Source organism: Dermacentor albipictus, chromosome 1, assembly GCF_038994185.2.
Source record: "Dermacentor albipictus isolate Rhodes 1998 colony chromosome 1, USDA_Dalb.pri_finalv2, whole genome shotgun sequence".
In the NCBI taxonomy this organism is placed as follows: domain Eukaryota; kingdom Metazoa; phylum Arthropoda; class Arachnida; order Ixodida; family Ixodidae; genus Dermacentor; species Dermacentor albipictus.
Window position 1 is genome coordinate 242,920,285 of NC_091821.1, and position 25,739 is coordinate 242,946,023.

A 25,739-nucleotide genomic window follows, 5' to 3' on the forward strand; every position below is an offset into this window, starting at 1 on the left:
GCACCGATAGTACGTTTGTAGAACGTGACAAACATAAAAAGCACCGAGGGCGGTATGGAAAGCTGGGCAAGTTACTGAAGTTGCAGAATGAGACTTGGCACAGAAAAACACAAGTCATAGACCAGGTGACAATGAGGAGGAACATCTATTTGTCAGCTTTCTCTGCCGGCAAGAAGGAAGTGTAACACAATCAAGACGCAACGACGTCCGGAGGCTCATGGAGCACACACATACACAGGGCTGTGTTCGTGTACTACATGCGCCTTCTGATGTCCTTGGGTCTGCGCGCTCGCCTGTTGTCTTTAGGCACCCGGAAAAACCTTGCAAGGCTTGTTTTTTAGGTATTCGTGCACCACTGCACGATGCAGGAGCGGTGCGAGTCGTGAAACGGGTGAAACATCGCGGAACACAAGCACACAGCGACCGAGGACCACGAAACTGACGAAACTACCCACGCCGGTCAATGCACAGCAGCGCACGCTTCCCGATAACAGCAGATAACGAAACATGAAACGTCATGCAGCGAGCTAAGCTGCCGCCGAGCCGGCGGGGACGGCACGGCGGCACGGTCGCGTAGACAGTCGAAGGTGAGGGATTGCGAGGGATTTAGAGGGAGGGCGAGAGGAGAGTTGAGGGGGGAAGGGCTAGGCCACCTGGATCGGCGCGCGTGCGCGCGACGATCTACGAGGCCTAGCAAGGGAAACAGATTTTCGGGTTCACCCTCTTCATAGATGGCGCCAATTACCTCTGCCACCGAAACCGGGGAGTTCCCCCCCCCCCCCCGCTGATGGAACCTGCTGTGTAACCATCCCTTAGATAGAACGTGCAGCGGCACTATGACGTCACTGAGGTCTTGAATTGTTGTATCTGAGATACACTCTAAGAACAGTTTACACCCTTTGGCTTGCCCCTTCTGCCACACAAAAATAATCGTCATCTGCCTTGATGCGTTTCCTTTCTTTATCGCTGCAAGCCCGGAACTTTCCAGTGACGAACGGCACGCGCGTTATCAGAAGAGGCACTCCAAAGGGTGTAAACTGTTCTATGCTGATAACGCGCGTGCCGTTCGTTACTGGAAAGTTCCGGGCTCGCAGCGATAAAGAAAGGAAACGCATCAAGGCAGATGACGATTATTTTTGTGCGGCAGAAGGGGCAAGCCAAAGGGTGTAAACTGTTTTTAGAGTGTAGAACGCACGTGCCTATGTGTCTGTGATGTCACTGATTTGTGGCTCTGTATAGCTATATAAGACGACCACGTAAGTTCCTTGTGGTGCTTTTCCATTGTATTGCAAGTGGCAATAAACATGTGTTCTGGCAAGTAGGCTACTGCGTACTTGAAGACAACAGTGGCGACGAGGATGGGATTCTTACAGCGGACGATAGCTGGGCCACAGCTGAAGCGCTGGTTGCGGCTCCAGCAGTTTGGGAACAGCAGGCGTCTAGGCTGGCTGCCACAGCATGGCTTCCTTCGGTCGCTTCGAGCCGTTCACGGAGGAGGGAGACGAAGACTTGGAATCTTATGTGGAACGCTTTGAACACTACATCCGTGCCACCCAGGTCTGCGACGACTTGAAGGTATCCGCTTTTGTGACTGCCATTGGAAAACAGGCCTACTGCACGTTGAAGAATTTGTTGGTCCCAGTGAAGCCCGAAGCCAAAACATACGACGAACTGGTCAGGGCTCTCAAAAGGCACTATTCACCGAAGCCCTTCGTGATAGCGGAAAGATTCCGGTTCAACCGTCGGTGTGAGCAAGAAAACGAACCAGTTGCTACGTTTGCATTATAGAACTGGAAAGGTTGGCTGCATTCTGTGAGTTCGGGCAATTCCTGGATGACGCTTTGCGGGATCGGTTCGTGGCCGGGCTGAGAAACGAAACAGCACAAGCCGAGCTCATCAAGACTACTACTCTGACGTTCCAAGCTGCTTATGACCTTGCCTTGACCTTGACTCGCTCGCACCGAAACAAGGAAGATTCAGCCTAAAGACCTCGGCGAGGTGAACCTGATCCAGCAACCCCAACAAAGAAAACCCGTGGCCACCGCATGGACAAGGGCAGCGAGCAAGAACACGGGAGTGGCAAGCCGAAACAACGGACTGTTCCAGTTGCGGATCAACGCATACCGGTGCAACCTGCTCCTTTCGTAAATATCGATGCCGTGCCTGCAATGAGGGACACCTGGCAAGGATCTGCAGAACGACGCAACGTTCGGTACACGCCCTCGAAGAGAGCATTGGTTTAGAAGGCTCCGATGACTCGGACGGTATAAGTGGTGAGGACGATATTTCGCTAAGCCATAATTTTTCATGTAATAGTAATGACAGTAGCTACATTGTGAATTAGGGTGGCAGGTAGGAATGTCAAAATGTAATTTGACACAGGAGCATCTGCCTATCGTACCAGAAAAGATGTACCGGCAACATTGGTCTGACTTACCTCTAGGAAGTTGTAGTTTACGGCTAAAACGTACGGAGGTGTCCCGCTGGCAGTTACAGGCACGTTAACGGTGCGCGTAGAACACAATGACCAAACAGCAACCTCGCCTTTAATTGTAGTACAAGCACTTTATTGTTGCGCCGTAATTGGCTAGAGGCTTTGAAGCTGGATTGGACGAGCGTGTGTAACATCGGTCTTGATAAATCGGTCGCAGTCATCCAAACATTTTTGGAAGTGTTTGAGCCAGCACTAGGACTGATAGCGGACACATCGGTGAACCTAGTGCTAAAAGACAGCAGTACACCTGTTTTCTGCAAGCATCGACCTGTGCCATTTGCACTCAGGGACGCCGCAGCACAGGAATTACATTCACTAGTGGAATCGGGGGTACTGGTGCCTGTACAGCAAAGTGATTGGGCTACGCCCTATCACTTTGCGTACACTACGCCCTATAGTAGTCGTACCCAAGGCTAACAACGAAGTTCGCATATGTGGAGACTGTAAACCGTTGTCTGAGAACCGATTATTACCCTTTGCCAACGTTGGAAGATATTTTTGTCGCGCTGCATGGATGCAAATGTTTTACTGTCCTTGACCTTTCTACAGCGTACCAACAGTAGCAGCAGCACCCTGATTCGCAACCTTTGGTCACTGTGAACCGAATGCGCCGGTTCCCTGTACCAATGCCAGAGAACTCCGGCACGGACTCTTCGGACATTCCGTCGATCCTACCAAAGACCTCCAGCTCGGTGACAAGATCTTGGAGCCGTTGTCAGATGAGAAGAGGAGGAAGAGGTACGGTGCCGGGTGCCGGTGGTCGGAGCGTAAATGTCTGCTGGGGCGAGGTCACAACAGCATTTCAAAGCTGATAGTTTGGTGGTGAAGCATCCTTGTCCAGATGGACCGTCTGGCACAACAGCCTTTAGCTCGTCGTCGTCCGCCTTGCCAATCCACACGACTGTACGACGGGCTGAACCACCGATCTGTAGCGTGCACGGTGCACCACGTGACTTGATGACAACCATTTGCGGCAACCATTTTGTAGTCGGCGCTCGGCGATAAATTTTCGCACAATGGGAGAAATCACAAATTCCGAGCTCGGACAGCAGATCACAAGTCTAGACGTGGCCTGACATAAGGGTTCCCATAGTGCAGCGCTGCTCGACTATACGGGCACTGGTCGACGCAGACGGCGTAGCGATGAGTCTTTTTTTTTGAAAGTTACCATCGCTCTTCCGTATAGGGTATCCCTGATTCTCATCTGTTTCTAGCCTCTTCCTTGGGTCGATCCCGACGATAGTGCAGTCTACATTGTTTTTTAGGCCATCAGATCGAGGGAAGGAACGCGCGCCAATCTGCCCTCTCCTCCTCGCACCGTATCTTGGAGTTATTCTGCGGCAAGTGCAGAGGTCTCTCGCTCCACTGGCTGCCCTCGCACGCAGGGATAGCTGGAAATGAAGAGGCGGATGCTGCAGCCAAAGCAGCCCATTATGCTCCCGCTGCTGTAACCACTGCGGTAGCCGCATCCGACTCTACACGGCACCGGATGCTCAAACTGCTGACCGCAGCCCACCCGGACGCGCTGGTGGCCAGCGGCGAGCCACCCCATGCCCTCCCCGAGAAGGGACTTGTGAGACGATGGCAGGTACTCCTGCGCCTCAGGACAGGCAGCGTTTGGCCTGCCGCCCGAAATTCAGCGTAGGGAGCATCGCATCAGCTGCTTGTAGGAGAAGCGGCTCCCCTGAAACTCTGTAACACATCCTGTGCCACTGTCCAGGACTAGCCTCTCAACGACAGGAGACGACAGCCGCACACCGCCGCCTCGGCCTTCCAGCAAACACCCTAGAATATCTTCTCTTCCTCCGCCTATCCCCGGTCGCAGCACTGCAAGCCTTCCTCGAGTTTGCTGCTGCGGCCGGACTTGCCGCCTTGTAGACGACGCCCCCGGCCACCTACTCCTTGCGGTGTCCTGCCATGACACGTTGCTGCCAGCTGACCCTTCCCCCCAACCTACTTTCTTCCCCTCCTTGCTTCTCTTTTCTCTTACTCTCCCCCCTCCCCCTGATGCTGAGCCGTGCTCCCTCACGGGTAGCAGAAAACAGCATCTTTTTCCCCTTCCTCCGAATCACTATATATGTAGTCGAGACGGTTTGCGCTTTGATGTACTTTGTGTTCCGACGTGTCTTGTGTTGGCGGTCGCGTAATCTCAAGTTTCCGAGACACGGTGCGAAGCGTTCGCTCGCGTTGCGACAACTTTGCTGTCATTCAGTGAGATCTGTTCATGTTTGCCTGAGAGCGCCTGACACCGATAAAACTACTAACCTTAATTCGTGTAGCTGACTCTTCGCCATCAATGCTGTCTTTCTGGCAAAACTTTTTTTTTATCAGGACGAATATCCATATTTTACACGTTGGTTTTTAATTTGTGGGCGTCATCTGGCATCGGCAGCGGGCACTCAGAGCGGTCAACCATGGTGCCCAAGATTTACAGCGCTGCGCTACGCAACCCCCTCAGATCTCGGACGCCGTGCGCCACGTCAATGTATTGCTCTCGGTGCGATCTGCACCGCACATGCTGGCGCTCATGAGCGTGCTGTTATGGGCCGACCTTCTTGAGATTTGTTTACAAGTGCTTACTGACAAGATACTATCCACAAGTGCTTTGGGACTTTATGAAGTTTTTACTGTTGAAACTTAAAAACGTAATTAACGAGATTCGCGATTTAACGAAGTTTTTCGCTGCAATATATCGGTTTGACTGTAACTGCACAAAAAAAAAAAAGCTCAGTGCCCTTCTGCTCCGTGAAGGATGACCAGCGAACTATGTGGGCCCCTTCATGGCGAACTGCACCTCCGCCGCGGGTCGGCCCGGCATTGCACTGTACTCAGGATTTTTTTTCTACACGCGTGGACGATAGTGGGGAAGTAGCCCTTAACAGCTTTGTTGTAAAAAGAAAACGCAGATCCCACCACGCCATGTGAGAATCAATCTTGTGCAAAGCATTGTAAATTGAGGACGGGACACGACGCCTTGTTTCCATAGCCGATACCCACTGATTTCATATATCGCGTGTATATGCCAACTCAGCCACGCTAGTACGATGGTTGTTGATGCCGAACATCAAAGTCGTCGTTTTGAGTGGCTACTGACCGGCTGCACTACGGTCCAGTGCAGGCCCGTCAGCGAAACGCGCGGCTGTGCGTTAATTTCATCGCAAACGTGTCTCGCGTTTCTCATGTATACAGCGTGTCCCAGTTAACATTAGCTAAGCTGATTAAAAAAAAAAGGCTACAATATACGACTGCGAGACCTGTATACGGTGTTCAGTTATCAGACTTCTTCCACCACCAGGACATTTTGTGCCTTTGGTTAATTTTGCAAGATTAATCAGCTTTTAATTTTATTGCAACTGTAAGGAGCCACTGAGACACCTTGACAGGTAATCACAAAAAAAGTAACATGCCCAAGGTGGCAGAGTAATGCACTTACTGGTGTACATTGTACACTGCAGCATTGTAGCGTTATGTTCTTTTTAGTGCAAAATGAAAATGCGAGAAACGTTTGGGCCGCATGTCTTCTGTTTCATGTTTTGGAGTCAAGGTCTTTGGCGGCTTCGGTGTACGTTGGATCTGGCCTCTTGATTAAAGAAGCCCTTTCGTGCCTCCAGAGAATTGTAGTGAGTCATAACAGGCATCAAAATATAGGTCTCAACGAGGCGAGAAATTAGTCGCAGAGTAGGTAAAATTAATGGTACGGGTGTAACTAGCGTCAAAATATGAAAATTAAACATATTGCACAATAGACTGTACTATCCCAGGAATTATCTATCCCAGGATTATCCCATAGACTATACTATCCCACCTGCCCTCTTGATTAAAAAAAGGCAAGGAGGAAAAAGGTGCATCAACCAAAGTCAATACGAAAGAAGGCAATGTTGACCTGCATGCACGTATACAAAAACTGAGAACTCGACATCAATAAAAAAAAAAGGTTTAACAATGGAATCGAGAAAATGAAAGTAAGGCAGAAATATCTAGCACTCATTGAACATTGCATTACCTTTATTGACCCAATTTCAATACATACAAGTAAGTGGTACCCTGTGAACAAAAGTATATGGAATCGAGATTGCATGATAAATCTTATTTCACCTCTGCCTTTGAATATAAACTGAAATTGAAAACTGCAATCCAAGCTTGGCATTGCAAACTTTCCTGAGCACTCGTCAATTTCAGCTTATGCCTGTTAACTACAAAGAAAGTAAGTATTTTTGGCGACCTTATGGTCCATACTTTTGCTCACAGGTGTATGTAGGCTGTGGCTTTTTTCGTATTGACTTTGGTTGACCTGCCTTTTTCTTTTAAAGTGAGATACCACCAAGCCCAATCCAACATGTCATTTAGATTTATATTTTGTAATGTAATGCAGATGCGTAAGGACTGCCGCTGGATGTGAAGCCAGAGCTTATACTGGGCTAGAGCAATGCTGTTTTGGTGCAGTTAACTCCACTATATCACGTACCTAAATCGCCTTACATTAGGCATTACTATATCAACCCTCTGGAACCCTTGACACACTGTCTATTACCCTTTTAAGGCTTGAGGACTACGACTAAGCAAATGATGTCGAAAGTGTCTGTAATAAAACCCCAATGAAAGCAAAATGTGATCGTTCTTTCATCAAACATTTATGGTAGAAAGCAATGAGCGGAGCTACATGGCATGTTAACTCATTCTAGAAATACAAGGATCAGTCAGTGCAAACTATTGACACAACGGTATACACTGGCCTCTAAAGTTGACTTAACAACTCTTTCATTCTTCGCTGCATCTGTGGCAAAAGAGCAATATGTTTGTCCGCGCAAGTCACAACACATGACTCATATTGGCCTTTTAACTTGGAGGCTTCTGCTTCTGTTAACGTTGAGCTCGTCTGGTCCCGCACGTCATTCTCGCACTGCATAACACACATTCGTATGCGTTCCTGGAATATAAATAAAATATTGTAATACAGGCTCAGGTCAAAAAGTTACAGCATAAAAGAAAAGGATGCAATGCAGAAGTTTTGATGAAGTGACAAGTAAACATTTTTTGGACTCGTGTTTTGCAAGCACTTGGAATCTCGCACACTGATTGCTTGTCGATTCAATGCAAGCACGTTCCCAAACAAAAGCGAAAAAACCAGTGGCCACAAACACACCTGAAAGTTTCCAAGTTCACCTTCGACTTTACTCTGGGCTTTGTTAAGAGGTTCAGAGCAGTTCATTATGCACGTGCGAGCACCATCCATTGACAAGCTGGAATTGTCACAACACTTAACTGCACACCTGTGCACATTGCCCTGGAAAAAGAAGAGTTTGGAGCACATTGTCAACTTGATATTCAGATAAACCATCAAAGCATGTTATGTGGCCTAACCACCCCAAATGCGATATAATTTTTGAACTAGGAATATATAAACAGTGATGGACGATCTTAAAGTACACCTGTAGTGCCAGTACACTGACTACACCTCCTTATACCTTGAAGCCGAGTTGAAAACAGATGCTCCCATCAAAATGTGCAGGCTAACATAACAAAATTTCCAAGATGGTCAAACACATTTTTTACATTAAAACATTAGACATAAATTGGTCAATTAATCCTGTTCATGCACATTGAAAACATGCAATTAAATGGGTGAAATAAAGAAATGTTCTCTACTGCAAGTCATTGTTACAGGTGCAAAAATTGCATTCAATGTGCCATAGCAAATCTGCATTCTAGTTGTTCCGAAGAGAATGAATGAATGAATGAAACCAAGTTTATTCCACATTAGAATGCACCGCGGACGTTGCGGTGGAAAGGAGGGAGGTATTATTGAATAAGGGGAAGAAAGAAGTCTGCCAGTGTGGAACTAGCTAGATGATGCACATTCTTTGAGTGTAGCTCACCGTGAACCGTAAAGTAATATAATTATTTCTTTAAAACACTCAATCTGGCCTCTTAAGGTTCGCTGTGCAGTCATGTCTTGAACATTGCGATTTTACATGGGATTCACTGCTGTTCCACATGTACCAGCAAAATTGTCAGTCCTAAAGAACTGTTCCTGTGCTTTACTAAACTTTGAAAACCTCATTGTGTACAGTCGTGTTGGCCATCATGGTTAGCCTCCCATTAACTGTTCAGAAACAGGGCATGGACCATGATGTGTATTTTCATACCCATTGGTGAGAACCAAAGAGAAATAGGAATTGGAGGAGTGGGGATTTCTAGGTTAATTTCGAACAGCTGGGTTTCTTTAACGTCGCCCCAAAGCGCAGCACCTGAGCATTTCTGCATTCTGCCCCCGTAACAAAAAATCGAACCCGCAAGCTCGTGCTAAGCAGCAGAATGACAAACGTCAAACGTTAATGCCAAGACAGCTTCAATGCTACAAAACGTATAGCCGCATCCATCAGCTCTAACATTAGGCGGCGATTTGCTTGGTTTTCAGTTTTAGTAGCCACAACAGAACAAACAGCTCGTCCTGCATATGAAGCACACTGCTTGTGGCTTTTGCTCCACATTCTTGTGTGATTGTCTTTCACAAAATTCTACTTAAATACGTCAGGCCAAACAGCCCATCAACTTGTGCTCGGTTCATTGTACAATTTTGGTGTCCCTATCTGAGGCACAAATATTTTCTAGGAATGAGCAAATAAATGAAGAGTGGATGCATGTTTTACCGTGTGCACTACCTTTTCTCATATTTCCAATTTTTCGCGGAAAATGGATTTTTTTTTTGTTACTCCAGATTAGCTGAAATCTTTTCATTTTCAGTCACAAGCGTTAGCACATACTTTTCTGCTGGCCGACATCGGCAGCGATTGTGACAACGGTACGCGACTCTGCCGAACCGAATATGAAGCAATTTTCTTTGAAAGACAAAATATTAATACATTTTAGTAGTTTGCCCCACAGTGCTCTCCGCCGTATGAATGAAACCACGTACTACAACGTACCTTTCACATGGCAGAGCATGTCAACTGCGCAAGCTGCACCATGCGAACAGACAGCAAATGTTTACAAAGGGTGTACCGACAAGCCCGGTACTCTCCCGGAACACACAAAAGCAAAAACGTTCAGCAATCGCAAATTTGGAGAAGCTGTTGGGCTTGACAATAAAAACTGTTACCAATATTTTGCGGAGATAAGAGTTGTCGAGTTCCTTGACCATGTTGTCTACGGCAGTTTGTACACGCAGAGCAGCTCCTTCGGCCATTGTATCGCGTTGTTCGGCTCAACACTTACAGTAGTATTCCCAGTACTAGTATAATACCTATATTATCACTACACTGAATAAAATTCTCTTCGTGACAGCCTTGCTCGCACTTGTCGGTTCACGTAACCTCCTTTTACAGGAAGGAAACCAAGCAGACCAACAATCGCCTCGTGTTTGCGCCAGCCGCCCATGCAGCCGCCAGCGCCCGGCAGCTTTGCCGACTGTGTATGGTCAGATATCACCAAATTTGGCCAAACAAATAAGTGTATAAACAAATGTTGTTTTAAACAATTCTACTTAGTAAACAATTCAGTAAAGCTATGTTACTAATGAAAATTTACTAAAAGTTTACAATAAAGCACTTTCGCATCGAAGCGCCCCAGCAACTGTTCTTTTTGGGTAATAAATCTTGAAGGCCATAATTTTTCTATTATAAAGGTAGCCTAAAGCTCGGATCCAAATCTTTATTCTAGGTCTAAATTATGGAGCCAAATAAGCAGGTTACGTCATGTCCACCATGTTCTAAAACGCAAAGGCGAGAAAAGTCAAAACAAGACAAGCGAAACGCATATGATTTGATTCATCGGCTTTGCTTTCGGATCGTGCGTTGTTTCACAGGTTTCAGCGGTTTCGCATGTGCTTTAACTTCAATATCTGCGAGCGCTGACTGCTTCGTAGATGTAGCTTTGATTGCACGATAGTTATGGCACGATTTAGAAGAAATCCAGAACAATCACCGGAATCCAGAACAGTATCTCCTTGCGACAGAAGAGATGTTCCAAAAGAGGCACGAGATCCTTATATTGGTGGACGGCGAGACGAGGGCTCAAGAAAGTCTTCCCCGCTTGTCCTCGACGCAGCAAAGATGCACTTCTTGCAGAAGGATCAGTACTGGCTGACAAGAATTGTATTTTTACGCTCTCTTGGATTTGTTTATGGTGAGCGCATCGTTTTGGTAAATCGCAAATTGTTAAAATGCGTAGCTTTGTTAGCATTAACTGTGTTCTATTCGAAGGTAGTATTTATATGCGACAGTGCTGTCGTCTTTCTTGCGGAAACCTCTCAGCTCACCTTACCATGGTACTTAACAAAACATGCCCCAACCTATTCCGGAATAGGTTGGGGCATGTTGGTTATTCATCGTGATGCAAAACAGCGCAGTAGGCACGAGGGACAAGCCGAGACAGGAGAAGTTAGCGTTGAAAGTTAGCGCTTGTTCTGTCTCTACTTGACCCTCGTACCTACTGCGCTATGTTACTTGAATCGTGTGTTTACAGCCGGGCTCCTCTCTTGCACATCTCTGTGGACACACTGCGCCATCTAGCGGCGGCACAACGAAGCCTGCTCGCGTCTAAATATATATTCAGACAAGATTGTCGAATATACAAGGGGGGCACGCAAGAAAACCGGAATGGCTTCATGGAGGTCTTCGTAATTGTATTGCTCCATTTTTTCTTCTTTAGGCTTCCTTTCAAAAGGAATCCTGAAAAAGATAAATGTGTGTGTGCCATGCAGAGCTGCACTTTTGGGGGCAAGTACTTGTGAGCAAGCCTGCCTATCCACCCTGAAAGAATATGTTCGCAAAGGCAACAACCTTTGTTACCTAAGCAAAGAAGTAATGAAAGTGCTGAAGTCATGTGAAGAGCACTCGAATGGCATTGTTACTTGGACTGACACATCTCTAAAGTGAAGCAGCCAGTGCAGACTGTGACTAGTTATCTCACAAGGACACTGAAACCAAGTGTGGAGGCATGCTGCCAGCACAAGGAGATTATTGAGAACCTCCTGATTTCCTTAAAATGAGCGAGTTATAGTGCAGACAGGGAAGAAAGACACAAGAAGGCACAAAGAATACACACACATAGCGCTTTATGCTTCTTTCTTTAATTTTTGTGCCTTCTCATGTTCTTGTTCCCTGTCCGCGCTACAACTAGCTCGTTTCAAGATGCACAACCAACAAGTTCACATCGCCACTCTCATTGACTTCTGATCTCCAGCTATGCTTAGCTAAGACTTCGAATACATCCATATGAATTGAAAAAAAAAAAAAGAGCGATTGAAGGGCATGGGAGCAAAACATGCCCTGGAGTCAGCCTCCTATAAATTTTGGCTCATTCAATGCAGCTATAGTCTACGTTTGCTATTTGTTTGACATATTTCCAAAATAGATGACTAGTGGAGGTGGCTGCTCTCTTCACTGCCTCATGCAGTGTTCATGACCTCTAACTTTCGAAACGCGTAAAGTGATCTAAATGTACTATGCAAACTTTTTTGGCCATTTAGTATTTACTTTTAAAAAAATTACATGCAGAAATCATGAGGCAGGTGTGGTCTGTAGTTTGAGTTCACAACTGTAATTTAAAAAAAAAACATTTTGATGTACGAGCTCCAAAGACAAAGTTCGAGCTTGGGAAAGGTGGGGGGAGGTAAGCAAATAATTGGAATTGCAATAGGTCACACAATATACCTTCTGGGAGTGCTTCAGCACGGTTATTCCTTGTACAAGCCTCTGTATATACAGAAAGACCGTTTCGGGTCACCCCATTAGGCACACGGTACTGCAGAGTGAGATTGAACATGGCGCCTGCCGTAGCAGGCGGCAGGGTTGTTGCCACCCTGTACGGAGTGACGTGCGAGGAGGGCATCGAGGCACCCTGCACCTCACAAGTCAGTATCCAAGCCATAGTAGAATGTCTTACGGGTTTGTAGTGACAGTTGTCCCAACTGTTGTCTCAATACTCTTATGTAATTGTGACGTCTGTTTGTAATGGACAGTGAGCCTCCCAGAAATTTTTATTCCTTCTTAATAAAACGGCCAAATAAACATATAAAATGTTTCAAATAACGTTTATGGAGGAGGCACCAAACTCTGTGCGAGTTTTTTAGTAATTTTATTGGCTCCAAGAGGAGAAATCAGCATTAAAGATCATCCTAGTTTCAGCTGAACTTGAACCAGTCGTACCTAGAGAGTCTCTAAAACATTATAGAAAAAAATGACAACAGTCATCACTACACAATTGACAAGATTTTGGAAGGTGCTGGCATGAGTTGGAGCTCCTGTGAGTGTATTTTTTTGAGTATGGATTTGGGCATGAGATGCATTGCCACCTGCCCGCCCCTAGAGGACAAAAAAAAAAAAAAAAAACTAAACGACGGCTGCTTGTTTGAGTTTGTGCCACGATTTGAAAACTTAGCTCAAAAGTGTCCCACACCTTGTTTCAAAGATCATCATGGGTGTCGAAAGCTAGTGCTATGGGCATGACCCCAATCCAAACAAGTGTTGAGCCAATTGAAGGTGCCTTCTTTATAAAGATTGAAAAAAATTTGACAATGCACTCAGGTGAAGATAATCATCATTGTTTTTGTTTAATTTCTTTTTCAGCGTTTGTGTAACTGTGCAGAGGGAATTTGTTCCCCCTGAACAGATTGTCAATCTTTCTTGGAGGTATTAAGGCACTTTAAAAAAAAAATGTGCAGCAGAAACATGCAAAATTGTGGAATGTGGGTGATTGATTTCTTTAACCACAACTCCGCAGCTCACACTGCTTTGGCTTTGACATGGTATTTATCCTCAGAGATGGGCCGGCATTCCCCATGCACCTTATTCATTGTATTCATTGAGCTGTGCTGCCTGTAATTTTTTGCTTGATATTTAAAGAAGTCGAAACAAAATTTATCACTGTGCACAAGGTGAAGACAACATTGCAGGGGCCACTGAACAGTATTAGGCTTAAGGACCTCCAGCCTCCAGAGTTCCTTCGAACAGTGGGAGAAAAGATATGACAAGTGTATTGACTAGGTTTGAGAAGGTCGCTGGACCGACCTTCTTTTCTGTCTCTGTATGTGTGTGTGTTTGTGTGCTTGCGTGCATGTTTGTTCCGCTCATCACTGAAACCTATTAATGTTTGCTGTATTTAATTAGGTCAGTTTGTTACTTTAAGTACGTTAACCTTATGGTGCACTAATTCTTGTTGTGTTAGTCTTCTGGGCCAGTATAGTGTAGCTATACTTTTACTTCATTCTATTTCTTTTTTATCATCCATCACTCGTGACCAGCCTATCCTGATGATGATAAAGGTGGAGTGCAGTTCAGACGACTGGCGAAGTGCAAAAAGGAAAAGAATTGGAATAGAATCGTTACATAATCCCAGCCCTGAATTATGTATTGCATCCTGAAATAGTTCGTCAGTGGTGCCAAGCTTTATCCTACAACTCAGTGTGTTGCTTTGGCACGCCTGTCAATTATAATTGAAAAGTCTTGACTTGAATAAAAAGTTTATTGTGGCTACCCAAGCTATTCCACTGGATACAGGGCAGCAAAGAAAAAAAGGCTATTTCCTTCAACACATTTCTTGCAGCGGTCGCGATCATGAATTTAGCAAAAATGGCCTGTGAGCTCTTATTTTACCGAATTTCTACAACTTTTCAATTGGCAACACAAGCACTGAAGTCATTAAGTGCTCAAGACACGTCCACTTAGTAGGAATCTTGACAGTACCATCAGTTTCAATTTATTTGCTCCTAAAACTTAGTGAAAGTACATTTGTTTTTTGTGGATAATTTTCCCACAAAGCCTTTCTCTACATACTGTGGGATATAACTTTGTGTCGTGAGGAAGGATCATCTCAGGATTCTTGCTAATGGAACATTCCTTGAGCATGAACTGGCTCCAGTTTCACAATTAAAGCATCTGTACTTAAATAAAAGAAAGTCAAGGGGCATGGTAGTTATCTTGGGTGGATTAAAGCAAAAGCATTGCGACCACCGCGCGATGCTCAGACATTATGCCACAACACAAGGTCCTGGGTTGGACTTCCACCAAAGGTCGTTGGTTTGAGTGCCTTAATTAACTTTATCTGAATTAACACCAAAGGTTGTGGGTTCAACTCTTCACAAAGGCTGAGAGTTCAACTCCCACCAAAGGTTGTGGGTTCGAATGCCTTAATTAAATATATCTTAATTAGCTGTGCCTTAACTACCTTCACCTTAACACCAAGGGTGGTGGGTTCAACTCCCACCAAAGGTCGTGGGTTCGTAGCCTTTTTGTACCATCACCTGGTCACACCACCATTGTCGGATTTAGCACCTCATGAGCCACTTAATGCTTTAGCATTAATAATTACAGGTTAATATTATTTTGTTCGTGGATAAATCAAATGTGGTTTAATGTTTCAAAGCAACACTTGGGCTATAAAAGAGTGGGCGGGATTAATTTCGACCATTTGTGGTTCTTTGATATGCACCTAAATATAAGCCCATATTCGACTGGTCGCTTCAGAGTGCCCTGATAGTGCTGCAATACTTGTGTAAGACAGGACTCAAGCACTACTGCAAGGATTTTGGTCTCCAGTCGCAGTAATTGGGCCACATTGTCACTACTATGCCAGTTGGTCACGCTAAAACACAGCATTAAAGCTGTCTTGCCTGACTTCTATAGTGCTGTCCAAGTGCTCTGAAATGACCACTAGAATATGCCGCAAGTGCAACCACCCACAAAATGTTGCGGGGTACATGAACGCGTGGCTGCGCTCCGGGGTGTATCGGTGCAGCTGCCATGGAAACACATTGAAACAAATTTGCGCAGGCACACTGATGCCTAGAGACGTGTCTTTGTGTAATCTGCTACTTTACTTGGGCCCACCAAAGCTGCAACTTAGTGCTGTGAAGCAAATGTTACTTCAGTACTATATCACCGTTGCAGCAAGCCAACCTTGAGTTTGTGTGTCGCATGTTAACAGATTGCAGTTTCACCACATCAAGCCCAGTACACTGCATCATCAACTTCAGTGCGCATTTCCATCGGCATGCCCAAACATTGTTGTAAGAGGGCATGAAGCCATGCCTGTAGGCGTCGCTGTGCATGTGCAGGCTTGCTTAGGTGCACAGCCACGGCAGCTGCACCGGTGATTTTGTGGGTGATTGTACATGAGCATTTTTGTATTCCACTCCCATCGGAACATGGCTGCTGGTCATTGAATCCACGACCTCATGCTCAGTAGCAGAATGCCATAGCCATTGAGCACACTGTAGCAGGTAAATTTTGTGAATAATCAACTTGTTGGTTATTGTGCAATACGTGGTGCTCATTTTATAAATAACGTTTGCAACTGCAGCTTCAACATGCATGCTAAAAATGTTTATGAAAGGCTAATATTTGCTAAATAGATTATTGGCAATTATCAGGCAATGCAAACTTTATGAATAATGTTTTGCTTAAAAGAATAACCTCTTTGTCTTTACTGCACTGTTAGTTAAATATTAGTTGTCTTTGCTGAACTTTTTACTATATAAGGAAAGCATAACTGCAGCAGGATGTGTTTTCAACTACTAATAATGTGCACATAAAGTGATCATGTCATTGGTATTCTATTTCCCTTAAGAACTGACAATATCATACTTCTCAAATGCGTCAGGACTTTCCAAGTGCAATTGAAATACTGTCTCCTATGGGTTTGTTGCGTGACAGACAACCAAGCCGCTAGAACACCTTTCAGTACTGGAACAGAAAAGGGAGTGCTTTCAGCTTTAGTCTACCTTTAAAGAAAAAAGAAAAAGAAGAAAAGGTAGGCACACTCTGCAGCAATTTACACAGTAATTCAAGTCCCATTTACACTATTTCATAATGAGATTTCTCTGTCCAAGAACAAGACTGAAATGTACAGCTTGGAATGTGTATTTGTCACCTTCTGAGCTGTTCTAGGAAGTGTGCACAAGAGGCCGTTTCAGGCAAGTGTTGCCTACATTATGGAGCTTCCATGTGTACTCCTAGTGCAGAATACAAGATGGCCAACCACATAACGGCGTCTTTGTCTCCTGACATGTTATTGTGTTATGTTTCTCAGAAATTTATGGCACCCTCTTCATAAGGATGTACTGGTGCTGTGTTGGAGTCGTAGGTTAGGGAGACCAAAACACAATTCATTATGATTACAGCAGTGCAAAACACAAGGAGGAGGAAGTATACAGAATGGGCATCATATTGCCGCCCTGTTTACTTTCTTGTCCTTGTGTTTTGCATTGCCATACTCGTAATGAATCCTTACCAAAAAGCCTGGTTATCTGTTCTATTGTCTGCAAAAACATAATTGTTTCAGAGGTTTACTGGGAGTTCTTGATGTGCAGTATTGTTCATGCCCATTTATCTTTTTCTTCATCAGCCGCCCGTCTAGTGGCAGCCACAACCACAGGTGCCGTTTAGTAGAGCTGGCAGAAGGCGATCCATACTTTGTCAAGTGCACCAACCATTTAACAATAGTTCACATAGTGTGCAACACTGGCACATAATTTAATGCTGTGGGTGGTGTCGGGATGGTGTCAGGGAAGTGATGAAGAGGATGGGAGATGATGTAAAGTCCATTCACTCTTGTTCTCTTTCCGTGTACTCTGCGACATGCATAAGCATTGATTTTATTTTAAAGTGGCACAATATGCATGGACTTAATGCAATCTAAGGTAATCACCTCTGCGCTGTCATTTTTGTTGGGTATGAGATACCGAGAGCTTCTTTTTTCTTTTATCTTCATTGACCACTGCCTAGCTGAGTAGTGGCCACTGCAGGTTCTTTTTTGACTTAGTATTGCAGCACTAACAGCAACATATTTCTTTTTATCCTTTGTCCCTTTTATGTTAGCACTGTTACATTGCAACATGTAAAGTTCCTTTCATTGTGTGGAGAATAACACAAATGTTTTCATATTGTGTAACTGACTATGTTGTCTTTTTTACAGCTGTCGCCTTTCTTGTTGCCCTTAATCAAAACAAATATTTGGTGGGTAAACAGGGTCTTCTTCCAGCGCACCTTTACATGGAAAGGGTAACTGCTTTTTCTCTTTATTGGCTGTAAAAAAATGTTGCTTGGATACATAAATACTAGCACAACATTGAGGCCTTCTATAGCGAAATCTTTCCCATAGTCCCACTTCTAATTTCATAGATGTTAATGATGAGAAGGAAATTCATAGACGAATAAAAATGGGTTGGATCACATACGGCAGACATTGTCAGCTCCTGACTGGAAGCTTACCATTATCATTGAAAAGGAAGGTGCAGTGGAGTGCAGTTTACCAGTGCTGACATATAGGGCAGAGACTTGGAGACTGACAAAGAAGCTTGAGAACAAGTTAAGGACCGCGCAAAGAGCGATGGAATGAAGATTGCTAGGCATAACGTTAAGAGACAGAAAGAGGGTGGTTTGGATCAGAGAGTGAACGGGTATAGATGATATTCTAATTGGCATCAAGAGAAAAAAATGGAGCTGGGCAGGTCATGTAATGCGCCGATTAAATAACTTTTGGACCATTAGGGTTACAGAATGGGTACCAAGAGAAGGGAAACGCAGTTGAGGATGGCAGAAGACTAGGTGGAGCAATGAAATTAGGAAATTCGTGGGCGCTAGTTGGAATCGGTTGGCGCAGGACAGGGGTAATTGAAGATTGCAGGGAAAGGCCTTCGTCCTGCAGTGGACATAAAACAGTATAATGATGATGATGATGGTAGTGATGATGATGATGATCGATGACCATAAATGGTATTCTGCACGACTTGGCAAGTGATGTCATGTTGATAGGAGCAGTTTTATACATTTATTGGACAGATAATAATGAAACTGAACTTAATTTTGTGCTTTTTAAGCTTGCATATAATATGAACAGGTTGCCTTGGACGTGCTTGCTACCTCTTGTCACTTAATCTGCCATACAAATGTGCTTATGTCTGAACAATCTGTGTAATTTGTTTTTGCAGTATTGCACAGTGTGCTTTCTGAGGTTGTTAAAGGGACACTAATTTAGAGAGAAATGATTTCACCTGTATTAGCAACTTAACCTTCTATAATGCCAAAAAAGCCACTCTTACTGCAGAAGCTTGGTATGCAGAAGAAAGGCACTAAGAGTAAAGATGGGTGGCGACACTGCCTTGAAATCCCACACCAGCTCACCATGACATCATGGAGTTTGATGCCATCTGCTAGGACCTAGTTAATTCTTTATCGGTAAAAATTGACTACTTTGTGTTCCAAAGGAGCCAAAGACTGAACATGACAAGTTTCAGATACATTTACCGAGCCAATGTGGCCCAAGTAGGAAAAAAAATATTGTGAGATCCGTGATGTCACACTGATGTGCCAGCGTTAGGGTTCCAGTGTGCAGCTTAAAGGAATAGAACTTTGACCTTAATTTTCTTTTCTAATAATCAACCTATATTAAAATGTTTGTGATAATAGAGTTGTCAAAAATACTTTACCTGTCTAAACTGACATAGTGTTTATCTTTGGTGACCCTTTAATGATGCTTAAAACAAAAAAAAGAACGGTCATTATTTTGAGATCAACTATCTCTTCCGTACACTCTCCTTATTTGTTTGATGCTTATGTCATCACCACCATTATGCCATCCTCAATGTCTCATGCTGATCATGCTTTCAAGCATTTCATGGTACCAAAGTCATGGTACCAAAAATTGCTGATGTTGTTCTTGTAGTAACTGTATTTCAACTTATTAAAATCATACTTTCCTTTACCCAATACCAAGTATATCCAACAATATGTGCGTGCATGTTTTCTTGCTCTTTTTTATTCTAAAAGGGGCATCATTATGAGAGCTTGCTGTCAAAATAACTCTTAATTTGTCCTACTTTGTCCCTGCACTTCGAATTGTTGATTCAGCCTTGCTCTGCAATCTGCCAGCCTCCTGGTTAGCTCAAATGCTAAAGCGACTGCCCTAGAAAGGTGCTGGTTCCGGGTTTGATTACAGGACCAGAATGAATTTTCGTTCAACAACTTTTTGCTTTCACAATAGAGCACTTGTGACAGCAGTGTGACTCAGAGTTAGCCTGCAATTTTGGTTTGTTCAGGTTTGTGAGGGTTATGTGTGTGTGTGTGTGTGTGTGTGCATTTCATCCAACAAAGCCATAAACCAGTTCTGTTCTGTTTTCTATTCTGTTCCTTGGGCTATTGTACTGCATCAATATTCTGAAACTGTTGTCCCTTTCAGATTAAAGATATGTACAAAGGCTTCCACAGTGAGACACTGCTGCGAGTTCCGACCATAATGTGGCTCCACGAATACATTGATGTTGACACTTTGCTTGACTGCATAGCATCTGTGGGCACCGTCCTAGCATTGGGCATCACAGTGACAGGAGCAGCAAATGCAGTCTGTCTCTTTCTCCTGTGGATTTTGTACCACTCCCTTGTAAACGTGGGACAGCTATGGTAATATTTCAATTCTTTTGATGATAGTTATTGCATTCGAAGCAGTACAGAACTGTGAAAAAAAAAAAATGTCAGAAACTTCAGGGGGGGGGGGGGCATGGTTGGAGATTCCATGATTACAGTACAATCTCGGTAGATGGAAATCACTTAATATTGCTGCTTAAATGGAACTGCTTCTCAGTCACTTGGTTTTGTATTTCATTAATGCAAAAATGCTTAATCGGAACGAAAACGTTCACTTCTCTGTGTAAACGGAACCACAGATGTTGCGACACTTGAACAAGCAAAATTGGCTGTGTAAGCATGGAATAAATTTATTGTCCCTTTTTGGGTTTGTGAAAACTAGCTGTTACATTAACTATTTCATAACTTTTTTTGAAAACTGACCCCTGCACATCTTTCTCAGTAAACAAAACTCACGTGAAATTGAACAGGTTTCTTCTGTCCCTTGAGATTCCATTTAATGAGGTTATATTGTATTATGTTGACTTTTCTTTTCCATATAATGATTGTGATTCTTTTCACACCTATAGTGGCTGTTCCAAGAAGTGTGTGGACACATATGAGCAAAGAGCATGCTCAGTTGTCTAATAATAGAGAAAAATGCCTTGGTTAATCTGACTCAGTAGCAATATTTAACAGATACATTGACAAGCTCGACTCATCATTAGTACAGGAAGAAGTGAGCCTTGGTATTGCTGCCGCTTACACCAAGTTACTTGTGTCCGTGTTGGAGCCTACTCTTTCACATTTTGATGCCAGCTAACACAAAGTAGTCAGTATAAATTAAATAGTTGAGGGCACATAATAATGAATAATTGCTTTCTTTTATTCAGCCCAGTCAGTTAAGGAGTAAATTATCACAGGTGCAAATGATAAAGATGTGTTTGTAGAAAAAGGACACAACTCTCAGCGGTTGTGCTGAGAGTTGTGCTGCACAGTCATGTGTCTTTACACACATGACCGCGATGCCCAGGAGAAGAAGTTTATTACGGTCCACCAACTTTACTGTTCTGCAGTAAAGAAAGCTCATTGCCAAGCTTATCTAGGCCTGCAGAAATTGCAGTGAACATGGTGTGAAACATTTTAAATGTTGATCTCTGTGCAAACTGACCTGTTAATATGTAATAGGCTGCTGGAAATGTTTATGGTGTAGCAGAAGTACTCCATTACAGAGCAGCTGGTTCAGGCTGAACATGTAACATACTGCACAGGGCCCTACCGTGTGCTGCGCCAGGTGGCGCCTGTGACGTACGAAATTGCTCCTGTGAGCTCAACCTCGTCATCTACTCTGGCATCTAGTGATGTCGTGCACGTCAGTAGGCTCAAGACCTACTACACTGCTTCAGACTCCGGCCTTTAGTCGCTCCGGGACGGCGCTTTTGCCGCCGGGGGTAGTGCCACGGGATAGTATTTCCAATGACAAAGAGCCGAGCAGTAAGAAGACGACGACGACGATTAGAAGCTAGCACGTGCTGTTGCCTCTCGGCCAAGCGCAGCGTATTTTCTTGTAAATATACTTGTACATAGCTTTTCGTCTGTGTCTTCCTACGTAACAATATACAAAAAGGGTAGAAAGAAAAAAAGGACAGAGTGTGGGCTACCAACATTTATTGCAAGAAATATACCAGGAAACCAATTTAGTGCCACAAATTTAGTGTGCTGCTGTGAGCTTATGGAGCTCCCAAGATTCTGTGTTTCAGTCACAAGTGTGTGAAGAATGGGCACAGATTAACCACTTGCTACTGAAAGAGTTAGGTCTGCCTCTTCTATCTTGCATTCCATCCAAAGCTTTTAATGTTGTGTGGGACTTACTAACCAAGCTGTCTGCGGTCATGCAGCCATCTTGTATTGATAGTAACACTTCGCATCAGTATAAACTTTCTTCAGCACAGAGAGTGCATATACAGGGTACAAGTGGTAGAGGAGATAATTTAATGGACCAATATTTGACACCTTAATGTGCAACTAAGCCTTTACTAAGGTGCGTACGTATGTAGAGCATGTAAATTACAAAATATTTTTCTTGTTCGGAGTTACATAGAGCCCACACTTAGGATTTAACCCTTGCAGGTCCACATTTCATTTTTTGAAGAAACAAATTTATATTCTATGCAACTGAACAAGAAAGTGAAAAATAAAATTTCCAAATCTACGTGAGAGCCGTCTGTCACAAATTCAGTATGCTGTGGCGAGTTCATAGGTCTTCAAAGTTCTGTATTTCAATCAGGTGCATGAAGAATGGGCTCAAATTATTCAAAGGTTGTTTTCATGCTATGCCAGCATATTTTACATGCCTCAGGTGGCAGGCTCAAAGGATACAGCTCCAGTATCTAATCTCTGCATGCAACAACATGCGCATTTTTCTTAATTTCAGAGAGAATCAATGATCTGCAGCAATAAGGGCCGCTATCTTGTACACGTTCGAAAAGCAGACGTTCGATTTCGCCTTACGCGATTGGAGTAGATTGGCCTAGGCCGCGATATCGGCGCAGCCTGGACAATCGCACGAGGCGGAATCGAACGTCAGCTTTTCGAACGTGTACAAGATAGCGGCCCAAGCCTGCATGAAATATGTAACTGCGCTGCTGGTACTTTGATTTCTCTGGTTGGTTTTCAGTTTCGTTCTTTCTCTTACTTTTAAATCCTTACTACAATTCATTAAGCAATCATTAGACTAGATATTGTTAAAATTCTAATCCTTGGTCAAACATTCACTCTCATGGTGGATTTTGTTGCTATAAAGTAAACTCCTCTATTTTGTTCCATCATTTACAAAGGTGTTCTGGTTACCCATTCGTCCTCTTCCATGTGATTTGTGCACTCTTCATGACTGTTCACTTTAGTATCCAGTTGTGCCTTTTGGTAAAGCAGTATGTGTACAGTTAATTAAAGCTCATGCATTAGATTTAATTATTGGTGTATTTTATTCTCTTTCCATTTTGTGCTTCAAGGTACTCATTTGGTAAGTATTGTGATATTGCCATCTTTTTCAGTCTAGCAGCTCTTTATGTGTGGGACTCCAACTGTGAGTTTTTGCACTGGTTCTAAAGTTGCTTTCTGGCATGGTTGGCATAGGTTGGGAGTCCCAGCTGCTTGAAACAGGCTTCCTGGCAATTTTTTTCTGTCCAATCTGGACATGGAAGCAGCTGCCACGTGGCACACCTCCTTCGCCGGTCGTCATATGGGGCTATCGCTGGCTCCTTTTCCGTATCATGCTCGGTGCTGTAAGTTGTTTTTGTACATACATTTCTCCATCAGAAACCTATCTCTTGTTTCATGCCTCAGCTGCTCTCACTGTCTTCGCAGTTAACAATTATGGTAACTTGAACTTATGCCATCTCGAATGGGCACTCCATTAGCTTTTAAAGGGGCCCTGTTATGCTTCTTTTGTGTCTCCATATTTGCTCTAGGTCTTTTCTCGGAATTACATAAAACCCAGAGCAAAAGAAATTATGAAAATTGATCCACACAATACGAAGTTATTAGTCAGAGAATGTTCAAAATACATGCAAAATGACAGTTGTTCTCCACTCGAATGTTTGTGGCTCTAGATGCCACATTTCACTCTCCCATGACGTCATGTGGTGACACCAATAGCCGCTGAGCGTTAGCGGAAGTCAGCGTGCCATGGCTGCCAAGCCTGCTTAACCAGTTGATGGCATTCCCATGGCCTCCGTGATCAGGTGGTGTGTGGTCTAATGTCGGGGGCCATGGCATCACCTTTATGATTACAACAGCTTCCGCAAGGCCGCCATTGGCACACCAAAGTGCTCGGCATGTGATGCCTTGTTCCCATGGTTGCAACACTTCGTCGTGGCTGTGTGATACCTGAAATGTCTGAAAACGTAATGCTGTAGCTTTTTTCACAGTAGTATTCGCAATATCATGCAAATCGCACATTACATTTTTAAGCGATCAAAGCAGAAAGCTGGGCTAGTTGGTGTATCATCATTATTCAAAAGACTAGAGCAATATAGCAGGGACAAAGACAGAGAAGACAACAGGACGAGCGCTAAACTTAGCGCTCGTCCTGTCGTCTTCTCTGTCTTTGTCCCTGCTATATTGCGCTAGTCTTTTGAATAATGATGATACATTTTTAACCAATGATCATATTGTCACTCCTTGACGTCACATCCTATCTATGACATACACGAAATCGCCGCATCGAAGCGATGCCATTGGTGCTGCTTAACAAGCTTTCTCTGGCGCATTGCAGGGCCCCTTTAAGGTGCTTAAATTGTGTGTAAAAGTACCACTAAGATGTCTAAATTCATGAACTTGGGGTAGACTGCGTCCTCAAATAGCAAAATTGAGGAGCCATAGTCACAGCATTTTTTTTCCAGAATTTATATTTATTTACCGAGTGTTTCTCCATTCACAAGACTATGCGGAACAAGTGTGGAGAATGTTTTGAAGCATGAGTGAATTAATGACCAAATGCTGACAAAAGAGCACAAGGCACATGTTTTTTGGCTTGGGAGGTTTTAATCCACACTGAGAATAATGATTCTTGCCAATCATTTCCAAGTGTTTGTTTCTTTCAACTGTGCTCCCGGAATGCACCTGTTGGTGACTACAACCTGGCACTTAGCGAGATGTCTTGCCTCATCCACCAGCATACATGCAATATGGTGCACTTTTCCATTGCCCCATAAGCCTTTTAATCTAGGGGCATTATTGCCTGCTACATGCCTGCAAAACACCCACAAGGGCTACAAGTTACTGCTACATGCCCGTGCCATTCCTTAAACTGCCCATATTCAAAAAGCATGGGCTGTGAGCAGCTTGTGGCCTTTCTGAGGTTCACAGGGTAAAATATATGTATAGATAGCAAAGGTGCAAGTAGTAAAGCAGTAGTAACAACTACAGTAGTTTGTGGTAACTTTTCTTTCTTAATTGAAACATTTCTGTCCATGCTTGAAAAGGTGCAGCATAAGCTAGCACATTTGAATTTATTGGGGATATTTGCTACATTCTTGGCATTTAAGAAATCATTGGAAATGTGAGAAGCAGCACTCCTTCCCTCACATATTTACTGAACACTCCCACTGTGTATTGATGCAGTCATCTCCAGAACCTTGTACAGAATAAAATAAAATATCAAGTATTTTGAAGTTTCTGTGAAAAATGCTGAGAGCATCTCCAACGAGCCATTTTATGCAAAAAGAAGAAGCAGTTAGAAGCTTCTTTTATGCTGGAGGGCTCCTCAGGTGCATTGTCATGCTGTTATGGAATGCCCATTGCCTAGTAAGCTGTTCATTGTTAACCCTGGAATAATGCTTTTCCCTGCTCTATAACTTCATGCAATGTGAGCTACTGCATTGGGTGTGTTCATTCACCCACTTTCAGTGCAGCGGTGGCGTAGAGGTAGAACATTCGCCTCACGTGCAAGAGGACCGTGGTTCGAATTCCGGTGCCGCGCAATTTCCCACCGGATTTTTTTTAAAAAAATCCGCGTGTTGATAAAATTGCATAAATAGGCCTGGAGTGTGGCCTGATCCCAGTGACCAGAACTGGTAACGCACTCCCTCACCAGAGTAGGATTGGCCACCCTGGTGCAGTACTTTGCCACAACCTCCTATATGAACACAACAATCAAACCCCGGCTCTCAGTCTCCAGCAGCTGCGAAAAAACTGACCACGGCGGTGGTCAGACCTGCGACGCCGCAGAGGGTGAAAAATCTCTGGTTCCGGACAGGCCGCCATTGGAATCTGAACCTGGCAACGTTTAACGCTAGAACGTTATCTAGTGAGGCGAGTCCAGCAGTGCTATTGGAGGAATTAGAGGGCAGTAAATGGGATATAATAGGGCTCAGTGAAGTTAGGAGGCCAAAAGAAGCATATAC

At 44.0% G+C, this 25,739-nt stretch overlaps 2 protein-coding genes and 1 pseudogene across 2 annotated transcripts in view; 2 read left to right on the forward strand and 1 right to left on the reverse strand.

Annotated features, from left to right (window-relative positions):
• Positions 1-1,296: 1,296 nt before the first annotated feature.
• On the forward strand, positions 1,297-2,222 carry LOC135901606 (uncharacterized; annotated as a pseudogene).
• Positions 2,223-7,106: 4,884 nt separating this feature from the next.
• On the reverse strand, positions 7,107-9,894 carry LOC135901607 (protein FAM136A-like). Its single transcript, XM_065431453.1, has 3 exons — positions 9,594-9,894; positions 7,638-7,778; positions 7,107-7,421 (listed from the first exon to the last, which is right to left on the reverse strand). The coding sequence occupies exons 1-3, from the start codon at positions 9,678-9,680 to the stop codon at positions 7,230-7,232; spliced, it is 420 nt and encodes a 139-aa protein (XP_065287525.1). The 5' UTR covers positions 9,681-9,894; the 3' UTR covers positions 7,107-7,229.
• Positions 9,895-10,227: 333 nt separating this feature from the next.
• Positions 10,228-25,739, forward strand: part of LOC135901608 (lipase maturation factor 1-like) — a 35,971-nt gene continuing 20,459 nt past the window's right edge. The window contains exons 1-5 of the mRNA XM_065431454.1: positions 10,228-10,618; positions 17,408-17,493; positions 19,670-19,890; positions 22,845-22,855; positions 22,969-23,117. Of these exons, the coding sequence (XP_065287526.1) occupies positions 10,384-10,618; positions 17,408-17,493; positions 19,670-19,890; positions 22,845-22,855; positions 22,969-23,117 (702 nt within the window). The 5' untranslated portion in view covers positions 10,228-10,383. The remainder of the gene's footprint in view (positions 10,619-17,407; positions 17,494-19,669; positions 19,891-22,844; positions 22,856-22,968; positions 23,118-25,739) is intronic.

Excerpts from the sequence above, each read along its gene's own strand:
- LOC135901607 (XM_065431453.1), bottom strand. The coding sequence starts at position 9,680 with ATGGCCGAAGGAGCTGCTCTGCGTGTACAAACTGCCGTAGACAACATG. Across the intron at positions 7,779-9,593 it reads CTTATCTCCGCAAAATATTG|GGCAATGTGCACAGGTGTGC; the intron begins GTAACAGTTTTT and ends TTCTTTTTCCAG. Across the intron at positions 7,422-7,637 it reads GTGAACTTGGAAACTTTCAG|GAACGCATACGAATGTGTGT; the intron begins GTGTGTTTGTGG and ends TTTATATTCCAG.